Below are 13,408 nucleotides of genomic sequence, written 5' to 3' on the forward strand. Positions count from 1 at the left end.
CTGAAGAGATGACCTCTCTGGCCCTGAATTCATTTTTTGCAGAAGTGAAGATTGTAGACTGAAGTATTTGGTGGTTATGTTCAATGTCCACTAAAAAAACTCATTATGATTCACTGGATAATTAGTATTAGAAAATTACAGTCTATATTTCGAGCAATGCGTCTGGTTTGCTATTTTAATAGTCGATTAAGAAATACATGAAAATTCACTGTCTTTAGTCGTTAATGCATTTAACTTGATACTAGTTGTAATTAGAGAATTATTTTTTCTTTGCCTTTTTTAAACTCTTCATTATTATCTTAATCTTTTAATGCTATGCATTTTCACGACACTCGAAAAACAAAATGAACGGGGGAAAGAAGATTTACTTGGAGAGGTGGGGCTATCTTCACGCATCTGCCTTGACGATGTCTGTCCCAGTAAAGTGTGAGACGACAATGGTGATGCCTCGCTGGCCGTGAATGTGTTTCTACGTGCGCCTGAGCCGAGCCTTGGTGGGCAATCTCCTCACCAGAATCTGGTCCGATCTCGTCGATTCGATCGCCATGTGCAAAAGACGGTGCATCTACAGGTGTGGAATGGTCGTCTCTGGCTACGACGACGTCGGACCGACCAACGAGGAGAATATCAACATGGATTTCGACGTCGATCAGTCTGATTTGGGTAATTTTAATTTTATTATGCCTAGTTTAAAGTAATCCTGTTTATAAACCCAGTAACAGCTTGGCCATTTTGGCAACTGGGTGCATGCAATTCGTGTTTTCATAGTTTTTCCTTCAATTTACTTTACATGACATTTCTCTAGATAGGAAAAGAAGCAACATTTTTATATAAATTGGGCAAGCTTTATAAAACCTTCTTAATCAGGATAGGTTTTTTATTGTTTTTGAAATTTTAAAAACTTTTAAAAATTTTAAATTTTTTTTATTATCACCGCCTACCGAAAATTCAGTGTTTTAATTTCCCATCTGAAAATTTTGAACGCAAAGAACCAACATTGGAAGAAGCCAAGAATACCATTTGTTAAAATCTTATCAGTTAACAAATTAAATCAATTGACACGTGATCTGTTTAATTTAATTTCTGCTAAATGTTAGAATGGTATATCGCATAAAATAGATTATCTGTGCCAGGGGAGAATAAAGGATAACGTGTCAGAACTGTCAATCTAGCTATTTTAATTACGTGTTAATTTCTTTGATTAAAAAGGCAATGGAATTAATAATATATTGACAATGTGGGGATAGAGTGTACTTTCGTGCTTGTGTGTGTGCTTTTGTGTGCGCGTGTGGGTGAGAGTGTGAGAGAGAGAAAAAGGGAGAGAGTGAGAGAATGATATAAATAAATCAGAGAGAGAGAGAGAGAGAGAGAGAGAGAGAGAGAGAGAGAGAGAGAGAGAGAGAGAGAGAGAGAGAGAGAGAAACAGAAATAGGAAAGAGATAGATAAATAAATAGAGATAGGTAGATAGATAGGTACATACATAGATAGATAGGGAGAGGGTGACGGAGAGAGGGAGATGGAGAGGGTGACGGAGAGAGGGAGAGAGGGAGGGAGATATATATATATATATAGATAGANGCGTTATGAACTATGCATATTAGCCATGTGACAACGTATATGTGTGTTCAAATTTGGGGGGTTATTGGGAAAAAAGGGCCAGGGGCAACGGTGGGAATCGAACCCACGACCGCGGCGTGAGAGTCTCTCATGCTAACCACTCGGCTACCGCGGTCCCCCTTTATTTACTTAAATTCATAATTAGTTTTGGTTTTGACTATTTCACCTGGTGCATTTTTTTTTGTAAAATACCTCAGCCGCGGAAAGGAATGATAGCTTATCTGCCTTATTCATGCATGATTTATTTTTACGATGTCATGTAATGTCGGTCTCTCAGTTGCAAAAGAAAACTACTAGATTTACAATATTTACGTCTTGGTCTTGATCTTCATGATGACAATTTGTTAATTTTTTTAATAGACTATTTTAGCATTATTTGTTACATTAAATATTTAAATACCAAAATTATGTTTTAATAAGCAAATATCATCACTTTGGATTATTTGTAATTATTCTCGATTATTTTTGGGCGAGTACTGCAAGAGTAAGATGTTAATGCTGGCAGAGAAAAAGTTTGGCCACGCTCTATTTTTAAATTATGTCGTAAAAAAATTTAAAACACTTCAAATATTTACCTAGTGTGATTTCGTATGTTTTAGCTATCGCTCAAAGCTTAGTTGGGACATAAGGCATCAGAGTAGGCTAGGAAAGACACTTGAAAAAATTATATAATAAACAGAGAATATCCGTAATGCAATCATTTGAGCGGCTTTGGCCGAAAGATCTCTTGAGAGATTGATTGATTCAATGCGAGGGAGCGTCACTGCTGGGTGACTTCTGTAATGTGTAACATGCTAGATTGGCCGTATGTCTGTTATCTCATTTTCTTGTTGTGACTAAAAAGCGCCAAAAATCATATTAAAAAAAATTAAAAATCCACACAAACACATAAGAAACATAGGAAGAAAATAGGAATAATTTTAAAATTATCGTCTGTATTTTGGGTAAGAATTCTTTGAGCATTTGAATATATTCAGGTGTATTTTTTTATTTTTTTAATCACGCTGAAAATTTTACCGATAATCTTTAATTTTTAATGTGTGGTAATTAGTGTCCGTTAATCGATAATTGTTCAGAAATCGTGAGATGCGGTCTGGTGTGATGTAGGTTTCAGAAAAACATTTTCTTTATCGTGCCAACGTTTCGATCTTTATTGAGATCATCTTCTGGGCTCAAAGTGTTTGTCTTCTGTGTAATTGTGCCATTCTTGCGTGCCGTGTTGAGAGTGCCCTCGAGGAATAAAGAAAATGTTTTTCTGAAACCTATATCACATCAGACCGCATCTCACGATTTCTGAATAATTTAATTTTTAAGAGATTCAAGTCAGACCAGATGTTTTTCTTAACGGACATTTCTTTCGTAATTCTTTCTTAAACAATCTTTCATAAACGGACTATTTACAATTAGTTTAAATATTTTAGTTAAATTATTTCAGAAATCAACCGGCATAAAGCCAGTTATCACATGAAAACTCGATTAAATTATTTGTATTGTTTTGTCTTTCCCACCCGAAAAATCATTGAAGCGAGAAAAGAGTTTTTCTTTTAACGTTAATCATTGGGAAAAACGATTTGACAAAACCAATTTTGTTGTACTTTATTCATCTTCCTTAATTTAAATCCTTGCCGGTTTTTTTGTTCATCAATTTTTGTTCATTTGTTGGAAAAACACTTTCACCTACTTATTTTTGTTTGACTTTATTTTTCTCCCTTCCACTATAAATAATCTGTCAAATGAAAATATTTAATTTGCTTAAAACTTATTCCTTATTTATTATTGATTATTTTAAACAAACTTTTTGAAAATAAACGAATCGTACATTAATTTTTTGGTTTTATTTAAATTATAGCTTTCAATTTTTTGTGCGTATATTCTTAAAAATCACGAAGCATCAAAAAAGTATATAATGTGCTTTATGTCCGTGTACTTGTGAATTTATTTTCCATTGCTGGTACATGGATGAAATAACGTGAATTCAAAGCGCAATGTTTTAGAGAAGTTTATGCTTTACCAATGTAAACATTTTTTCGATTAGAAAACAACGTTCTCGTTCACAAAGTATCACGAAAATATTTATTTTGTTCCAGTAATATAAAATTAAGAAAATAACAAAAATAACCTGTCCATGGCATGGCTATTTTGTCAATCCACTGGAACAAGAAACGTGTCTCGATTACTCTTTCCTACATAGTTCAGAATCACAAAAAAACAATGCTTTAGTATTTGACCCATTTAATTGTTTAAAACAATTTATAATGGCGAAGATTTCGCAATCAAGTTTTATTTTAAATACAACTGCAAATTTTAGTACCTTGGTAGGTAAAACGGCCTATTGTTACAATGTTGATAGTCTATTTAAAAACCGGTTCTTTGTTCGATATGCAAAATATATTTAATTCTTATTTGCACGAAACAATGCTTATTGATTCATGCATGTAATTAAAAATGAGAAGAAAATACGTCCATATAATCGCATTTAAAAACTTCGTAATTGTGTTTTAATTATACAATTAAATTCCTATATTCGATACGCTAGAACGTGTAAAAAATAACTGATTTTGTAATTTGAATTTAGTTTTGAGAAAATCAAGTTAGAATAAATAAAATATTCCGAATTTTTGCAAAGAAACGCATCAGTCTGAAACATAAGTTGAGCAGAAAAAAATGTCTTTACTTTTTAAGCCTTATTAACAATAACCATTAAACTTTATTATTAAAATTTAGATTTAAACTGATTTTGGATTATATACAGATGTAGCCGTTATACAGGGTGTACCATGAACAAACGTCAATAATGTATGTAAAATGTCCATATTGTCAAATGTCTGATTCTCAATTGAATTTCAGATACTTATTTCAAGTTTCATGTTACTTCAGCTTTTCAAAAATTGATTCTATAAAGTACCCGGTATTTAATAAAATGTTAATCTTTCTGCAAATTTGATGATACCAATGGAAAGAGCGTTGGAAAACCTGGGAGAATTTTTGTGCGAATATTGTAACCTTAAGCTGACAAAATGAAAAATCACTTAGAATATGCATTTTTACGAGTTTCCCAAGTTCTTGTCTAAATTTTAAGAAAGATTTTCTTTGTTCTGTAAATAGTAAATGATGACAGATATAACTGATAATCTAATAGGGTTCGCTCTTTTCATTGGTCTAATCACATTTACAATAGGATTAACATTTTATGAGATACCGGGGACTTTATGGAATAAAGTTGTGAAAGGTTGAAGTAACTTAAACCCATCACGACACCCTGTATTTATTTTACACAATTAAATGACAATATTGACCATAGTAAAGGATACGGTTTTAGAGCTTTTATGAGATTTTGTGAGGCTTAATATTCTAATAGGCCTTGTGATAAAGGTTTTTTAAGAAGAGAACAGTTTAACTTTGAGGAAAACTACGATAGTAGAACATTGTTAGTTTTTAGTATTAAAAAAATGACATAATGCACAATTATTGATGTTCATCTTTTCATTTCTGTTTTCCTTCTTATTTTTTTATATTATTTCACAATGTGAATATTACTCAAAGAAGATGGCACCTTATACAAAAATGTATTTTCTATACCGTTTTCCTTCCCCTCCCCTTCAAAATCCAACATATTTAAACATAAAACAGCAATATCTCACTGGCACTCTCAACACGACACGCAAGAATGGCATAATTACACAGAAGACAAACACTTTGAGTGAGTAGAAATACTTTGATTGAATATAAAAAATATATTTTGTATTGTATAAATTCATTTTTCCACATCCTAATGCATTTGTTAAATGTAAACAATGTTTGTAAATCCCAGGCCCTGAAGATGATCTCAATAAAGATCGAAACGTTGGCACGATAAAGAAAATGTTTTTTCTGAAACCTACATCACACCAGACCGCATCTCACGATTTCTGAATAATTACTCGAATCATTCTTGATCTTACTTCTATGTACTTCTTTCAAGTAAAACAAATACACTAAAAACAAGTTGAGTGAGTTAATTATTTTCTGTGATTAAGCAAAAAATTGAATACAAAGTAGTTATTAATTTTTTTTAAAGCATGGTTAAAGCCCAGGCAGATGCTTTGGCCAACGACGGACGTCCATTACATAGCCCAAGTTCAATCCTTTAAATAAAAAGATAGTTCCTACTCACAGTAAGCAGTTTTTAAACAAAACTTGGTAAATAAAAAGATAAAAATAAAAAACAAAAGTAAAATAAACCAAACCCGATAAATAAAAAATAATTAAACCAAAAAGAAAATAAATAAATAAATAAAAAACAAAAGTAAAGACTTACGGTGAGTAGGAACTATCTTTTTTAAAAAAGGATTGAACACCGCTCCACTCACTCCATCATTCATCATTTCTAGCCCAAGTCCTGATTGTGCCATACTCTACTATGTATGATGGTCTACAGCGGCTTAGGGCCACCGGAATTCTCGACCGAAGCGAAATAATAGTCGACCACGATGTACGACTGCTAGAGACGATCGTTTTATTGCTCTTACAGTACTACGGTCATTTAACGACTTCCTTGGTCCATATGGTTCGTAATGTAAGGGTACATCCACCCGATATAATGTATCTGGGCTGAAGTGGGCTCGAGTAAAAGAGTCGAAAACGCAATGAAAATAGAATAGAATTATAACAACGACACGGCACTTCGGTTCAAGAACACATACTTTCAAGAAATTTTTTTACACAAGCCAAAAAAAGGAAAGGATTTGAAAATGAGTAAATTCGCTTTTTGCTCTCGAGTTGCGATGAAGTGCATGATGTAGGAATTTCTCGTGGCTTTCGCGATCTTCAAGCAGTAAACAATGATAATCAAGTAATGGTTAAATAAAGCACCTACATTTCTGATAACTTAAGAACCCAGATTTTCTTCGACTGCAAACGCCCGTGTAGAACGGAAGCTGTTTATTTTTTTTAAATTAATTAATTTATTTATTTATTTCTTTTACGAGGGTTCGCAACAGGGTTATATCAACCCTCGGGGTGAAAAAAAAGCCCATTTGTAAGTACGTCGGGTTCGAATGCAGGGCCGCTGGATTCGAACCCGGGACCTTTACCTTACAGTGATGAGCGCCGTGTCACCGCCTAAACCGTTGCTGCCACCGACGCCACCTAGCAGTTTATTGTCAGTGTATTCAGCCTCTTTTGTTCGCTACACGCTACTGGAAGAAAGAGAATTAAAAAACAAAAACATTTAGCCTGAACAAGATAGGTTTTTAAATGTTTTCCTAGTTTCGGTCATTCATCAGTAAATTCACAAATTCGGGAACATGTTAATTTTTACAATTTTTACGAAGACTTCAAATTGGGCTGTGGAGCCAGGAAATCGTCCTTGTGGAGCGCCCTGTAGCAATCGAAAGGAAATTTTAATAAGCTTTCAATTGGTCACCGTCCACTTTGCGCGATTTCTCAACCGTTTTCGAGTTATTCACAACTTTAGAGCAAAAAACATGGTTTTTTAGGTGCTCATGGGAAAAAAACCAATCACTCTCTCTCTCACACACTCTCTCCTCTCTCTCTCTCTCTCTCTCTCTCTCTCTCTCTCTCTCTCTCTCTCTCTCTCTCCCGATTTTACCATACATAAACCTGTCTGTTGTTTTAATATGTTATACGAATCCAAACTGCCACAACACCTGTGAAATGGGTAAGGGTGAGATGTTGAGGTTGATGTTGAGGTAGTTAGGGCTAGTGAGTTAGGGTGGAGGGAAGGTTTAGAGTGGAAAGTGAAGAAGCGTGTTCGGATAAGATCTTTCACGAAAGGGATTTTAAGATCTTTACGGATCGTTTGGTTGATGATATAGAAGGAAGGGGATACGGCGGAGAACTTTAGATTGAAAAGACTGAATTCGTTGGATATGATTTGGCCGAGCCCCACAGCTCGACTCCGTAGGTCCAAATAGGTCTGATGAGTGTTTTGTAAGCGGTTAGTTTGTTATGTATGCTTAGTTTTGATTTTGGTCCAAGTAGGTGTCTGAGTAGTCCATATCTTTTGTTAAGTTCTTGCCATTTTAATCGTGGGTTCCAAGTAAGTCTACTATCTAAATAAAGCCCAAGGTAGCGGACTTGGTTCGATGGGATATTATTTTGTTGTAAATGTGCACTGTGGACAGGTTTGACGTTTGAGCATAAACGTAACTTGTTGGCTTTTTTGTTTCCTGTGAAATGGGAAGGAAAAATTGAATTTCCATGATGAAGTAAACAAGCGGTTGTCGACAGCAGAACCAAACCGCATCCCAAAAGGTCAAAGTAAGAAAACGTAAGAATTGTCGCTTTCCTGTTCAGTGTTTTGAAAAAGACCTCGGAACAAAAGTTGTAGAGCGTAAAATTTGCGGAAATATGACGGTTCAAAATTTATGCATTCTTGAAAATCGGGAGAGACAGAGTGGTCGGTTTTTTCCCAAAAGTCGCGAATAACTCGAAAACGGTTGAGAAATCGCGCAAAGTGGACGGTGACCAATTGAAAGCTTATTAAAATTTCCTTTCGATTGCTGCAGGGCGCCCCACAAGGACGATTCCCTGGCTCCACAGCCCAATTTGAAATTTTCCGAAAAATTGTAAAAATTTTCCCGAATTTTTGAATTTACTGTTGAATGACTGAATCTAGGAAAACATTTAAAAACCTATCTTGTTCAGGTTAAATTTTCAAAAAAATGAGACCTTGAGCAGATCTGTGACTTAAAAGGCTGGGAAAATATGCATATCCAATTTGGCCATTTTCTCGTACAAAAACCAAGTGGTCGGTTTTTTTTAATGAGCGGTGCACATAACAGCGAATTCATTATTTCGTTTAATAAAAAGAAAATAGTATAATAATAAAATACAACCGCGTAAAGGATGAAAGGGGCTGAATTCTCTGAGCTGAAAAGGGCGTCTGCAATCGTAGAAAACCTGGGTGCTTAAGTTATCAGAACTGCATGTGCAAGTTATCAGAAATATAGGTTTGTTTAATCATTATTTGATTATCATTGTTTACCTCTTGAAGACCACGAAAACCACGAGAAATTCCTACATCAGGCACTCTATCGCAACTCGAGAGCAAAAAGCGAATTTCTCACTTTCAAATCCTTTCCTTTTTTTGGCTTGTGTAAAAAATTTTCTTGAAAGTATATGTTCTTGAATAATGAACTGCCAAGTCGTTGTGATAATTCTACTTTATTTTCATTGAGTTTTCGATTCTTTCACTCGAGCCCACTTCAGCGCAGATACTTACTTCGGGTGGATATTCTAACAATGTGTCCAACATCCACCCTAAACAATGATAATCAACCAATGATTAAGCAAAGCACCTACATTTCTGATAACTTAAGCACCCAGGTTTTCTACGATTGCAGTGGCCCTCTTTTATTCGTGTTCAATCTCTTTTGTCCATTACACGTTTGTCTCTAATGGAAGACAAGACCCAATGCGCTTTTTTAAAATTAAACGAAAACAATGAATTCGCTGAGTTATTCAAGTTTCCTTTGCCGGTCTGTTATTCATCTTTAACCGGGGCTTAATAACATGATCGCCATTTCTTCGACGACAGATCTGATCGAAACTTGACCAAATTGATTAAAAAGTAATCTGAGAAGTTTCCTTTTTAGTTTACATTAAAAGTATGTTCAATTTTACCCGTTATTGAATGATTTAGGACGAAATCCAACTTACAATTTGAAAATTCTGTTAGTGACGATATTCGGTATCAGCAATAGCACATTCCCGGATTCACGTAAATATTCCTTTTTTGTTTCCTGTTGACAATAATAATTTTTAAATAATACCTGTTATCGAATATCATTGAGACTGGAATTATTCGTTGTACAGATCTCTCGAAAAGAGTTGGATGGTTCCCCCCTCGAAAACACATGTGGCAGCCATAATTTCCGACTACCGATTTCAGATGAAAATAAAAAATTAAAAAAAAGGACGACTTACATGAAAAGGAACCATTCCCACACATGTATCGCTCCCAAGTGCATTACTTACAAAATAGAAGCATGATCTTAATGATTCAACTTCAAATATCGTCCTATTCGAATAGGAAATCCGAAATGTGGGTTGTTTGCTACAATCTTCTTTTTTTCTTTTGGAAGGATTGATCTTTCTTCTTATCTAATATTTTCAGGATAAGAAGTACACTAGAACGTGAAGATTTGATATTCCCAAAGGACTTCAACCTTTTGACTTGCTATACTTTTCCTAGTTACTCAGCTCAATTGACTATATCCTTCTTTGTAGGCCGTTGACTATCATTTACACGTCTTTTTCCCCTATGGTTTTAGGATTATGTCCCAATTGAACAGTTGCTTCACATTTGAAGATAATATGAGTGGTAGTTTCTTTCTCCTCACGACATAACCTACAAACGGGTCATCATTGAATATAGCTATGTTGTGTAGATGTTTTCTCGGATGCCAGAGACCTATCAGTCCCTGAGTTTTACATTGTCTAACTGGTTAAGTCTAAACAACAATTTGTTTACATCAGTCAAAAATAGTCTAATAGAATGGTAATAAATCTAGAATGAACCCTCACCAAAATTGGCAAAAAATAATATTTTGTGCTAACACTATTTACTTATTCTTTATAATGTATTTTATTTAGATGATTGGTTAAGAAAAGGAATCCCAAGTATTCTATGGTGTAAAGTTTGTTTATTTTGTACATTTTGAGCTCACTGGCCTATCCTCAGCTGACCCAATTTAAGTCTCCATACGACGGATGTATGATATACACTTCAATTATGGGCTTGGCTGGATAGAAAGTAAGTTATAAATGTAAGTAAGTTTTTTCTTTTATCTAGCCTTGCACATAGTTGAAGCTTATCAGGTGGCCAATTGAGCATAGAAAATACAAAAATATTTATGCTACGGAACTTCATCTTCATCAACCATCTAAATAAAATACAAAAACAAAAACTGTGGATCGTAAAACAATATGAATAATTTATTTATTTGTAATGATTCATCATTATTAAACAGATTTCACCATATTAATTTAAAGGTAAAAGTGTCAAAATACTGAAATGATTCTTTTACAAATTTCTTGTTTACAGATTATCTTAAAATGATTAATCATTTCTAAAGTTTCTTGTCATTAAGCCATTGCTTGTTAACCGCTTTCAGATTTCTCATTTTTTCTGTACTCAATTTGGGTCAAGTGGATGCTTTCGTTGCATGTCATCGTGTTGTTTTTTACCATTAAATATATGCTATATGTTTGAGATTTGAACATCAATTTATTGTTCCTTATCTCCAAATTTGTTAAATGAGTTTCTGGTTAATAAGTTGAACAAAAACAAAAATTTCAAAACTGTGCAAATTTATCATAGTTAAGATGTTATTTCTTTTTAATTACCTTATGCTTTAATTTCTATATTTATTTTGCAGTAGTTTGGTGTATGCACATATAGACTGTTATATTTCAAATCAATCTAATTTCTCATAGACAAGTTGTTTTAAATGTTAGTAGAACATTTTTCTTTTGGTTTAAATCTGCTGCCTAAAATAATTTTTCTTGTTTATTAATTCATGCAATGAAATTTCAAGCACATTTCTTCTATTTAACTTTTGTTAATAAAATTAATTCAAATAATTATCCTATATTTTTGATTTTATAGAGTCTTTAATATGATTACTCAAGTAGATCTCTGGCTAACAACACTAACTGACAAATATTAAAAAAAAAAAAAAAAAAAAATCTGTACTAAAATTTCATATAATGTTCACCAGCGAATCAAATTGAGGACAAACCTTGGTACCACAAGACTGATAGAAGGAAAGCTCAAGAAATGGTTTTTTCAGGTATTTTTAAAATGAAAATGTAAGGTTTAATTGTGTTTTTCATATTACAAAAATTATAGGTGGAAATGGGTGTTTCCTTGTAAGACCATCTTCAAAGCATGCATTGACTTTGACATTGTGGTACAATAATAGAGCATACAATATTCCTATTAGAAAACGAGAAGATCAGAAAATATCCCTAGGCAATAGAAAACCTAATGAAAAGGTGACGAAACACCCATCATTCGCTTCTTAACGTTGCTTCTTCACTAGATCCTAATTTTCTTTTTGTTACAGTTTTTTGAAACTATCGAAGACCTCATTATGTTTTATCACAGTGAAGAACTGATTTTGTTCAGCCGAGGGGAAAAGACCGGAAAATGTGCCCTCAGGTGTTGTCCAGCGCAAGTGTCCAAAGTGCAAAGACATGTCATTATCGAGCTCATGCCTGAGTATATCATACATATTTGAAATGGTTTTATAAACGAACTATTTTTGTGTAAATGACTACTCCAAAGAATCTGGAAGTGTGTGAGAGTAAAAAACTTTGCATTTCATTTTAGGAGATCATATTATTTGTTTTATGTTCTCTGCGAGTAAATTTAATTGTAATATAAATTGCTATCGTTTAATTTTTTTATGCTGTTAGTTTTAGAAAAAATAATTTATAACATTTATTCATATTTAGTCATTTTAAGTAGCCCTTATAGATTTCATTGCATTCTATTTCTAGTTTTAAATCTTTGTTAGTTAAAAAAATCTTTATAAAAGTATTTTTTGATTGTAAAAACTCTGTGATAAATTATTTTAAACATGAGTTTCTAATGTTTTTATTACTTACGTATATATGATATACTTAATTTCTTTTGTAAGCAGTTTTAATTTATTACTGTTTATTTCGTTTATTGTCAATATGGTGATATAGTTCCTATGGTTAATGCCTAAATCAAATACCACCAATCCTATTGAAATTAATGTATAATTGTAACAATCATTGAACATGATTATCAACATTTCAATAAGAGTTTTTATTTGTATATATTGTATAATAAATATGTGCCAAATTGTTGATGTTTATGTTATTTTTGTGGGCAAATTTCAAAATTTGATTTTTGAAATTCAGCAGAATTATTTAACTCTCATGTCTTTTCATGCGACATACTTCCTTCTCCTTGTGACGGCAGACGGTAATGAAAGACAGTCATAAAATATAAAATAAATTATATTAACAAATGAAACAATATATATTTTTTAACATTTACTTTTTTCAGTTTACATATTTATACTTTTTTGAAAACTTTAAATTTAAAAAAAGTAGGATATAAAATAAATTTTTGGAAATATTATGTAACATCAGTTTTTAAAGATTAAACATCAATATCTAATTGATCTTAAATATTAAATTTTTAACACTGAGATCCATTATATTACATATAAAATAAAATCAAAGGATATAATTATTTATATTTTACATTGGATATAAAATACAAATAATTGTGTCTTTATGTCAGCACTGTTCTAAAAATACCTAATCAACTTATAGTTTTATTAAAAAATGCCTTAAATAAAATTGAGCATAAAGATTTATTAAATATTATCATATATACAAAATTATATAATTTTGTTATGAAATATAAAAATTGGAAATCCTCATCGGTATGCCAGATTTTAGCCTGTGTAATTACTTTGATTCAAATATCTTTTTTTTATTGTCATCATATATTTAAATTGAATATTTGAACTTTTAGAGATTCAGAAGAAACAAAATAATTATTGGTAATGATGCCTACTGCAACAATAAACACAACATGCATACTCATACATACACATTTAATAATGTAGCATTTTCATAAACACACTTTTGGAACAACACATTATGTACACAATTTTTCAAAAACTCAGATCTATTTATGTGTCTAAATAGACAAATTTATCTATAAGTATTTGGTAAGGTTTGTTTCATTTTCCATTTTGGGAAGGATGCTTTCAATTCATGATTAGTTGTGTATTTATG

The 13,408-nt window shown here is 32.5% G+C and overlaps 1 protein-coding gene across 1 annotated transcript; it reads left to right on the forward strand.

The window, feature by feature from the left end:
- The first annotated feature begins 406 nt into the window (after nucleotides 1–406).
- LOC106666704 lies at nucleotides 407–12,194 on the forward strand. Its single transcript, XM_014394064.2, has 4 exons — nucleotides 407–663; nucleotides 11,344–11,415; nucleotides 11,475–11,620; nucleotides 11,692–12,194. Exons 1-4 carry the CDS (start codon nucleotides 462–464, stop codon nucleotides 11,863–11,865), a joined length of 594 nt encoding a protein of 197 aa, XP_014249550.1. The 5' UTR covers nucleotides 407–461; the 3' UTR covers nucleotides 11,866–12,194.
- The last annotated feature ends 1,214 nt before the right edge of the window (nucleotides 12,195–13,408 follow it).

The sequence above is a fragment of the Cimex lectularius genome, unplaced genomic scaffold, assembly GCF_000648675.2.
Source record: "Cimex lectularius strain Harlan isolate CLEC.00 unplaced genomic scaffold, Clec_2.1 scaffold223, whole genome shotgun sequence".
Lineage (NCBI taxonomy): Eukaryota > Metazoa > Arthropoda > Insecta > Hemiptera > Cimicidae > Cimex > Cimex lectularius.

Excerpts from the sequence above, each read along its gene's own strand:
- LOC106666704 (XM_014394064.2), top strand. The coding sequence starts at position 462 with ATGTGTTTCTACGTGCGCCTGAGCCGAGCCTTGGTGGGCAATCTCCTC. Across the intron at positions 664-11,343 it reads CGTCGATCAGTCTGATTTGG|CGAATCAAATTGAGGACAAA; the intron begins GTAATTTTAATT and ends AATGTTCACCAG. Across the intron at positions 11,416-11,474 it reads TCAAGAAATGGTTTTTTCAG|GTGGAAATGGGTGTTTCCTT; the intron begins GTATTTTTAAAA and ends CAAAAATTATAG.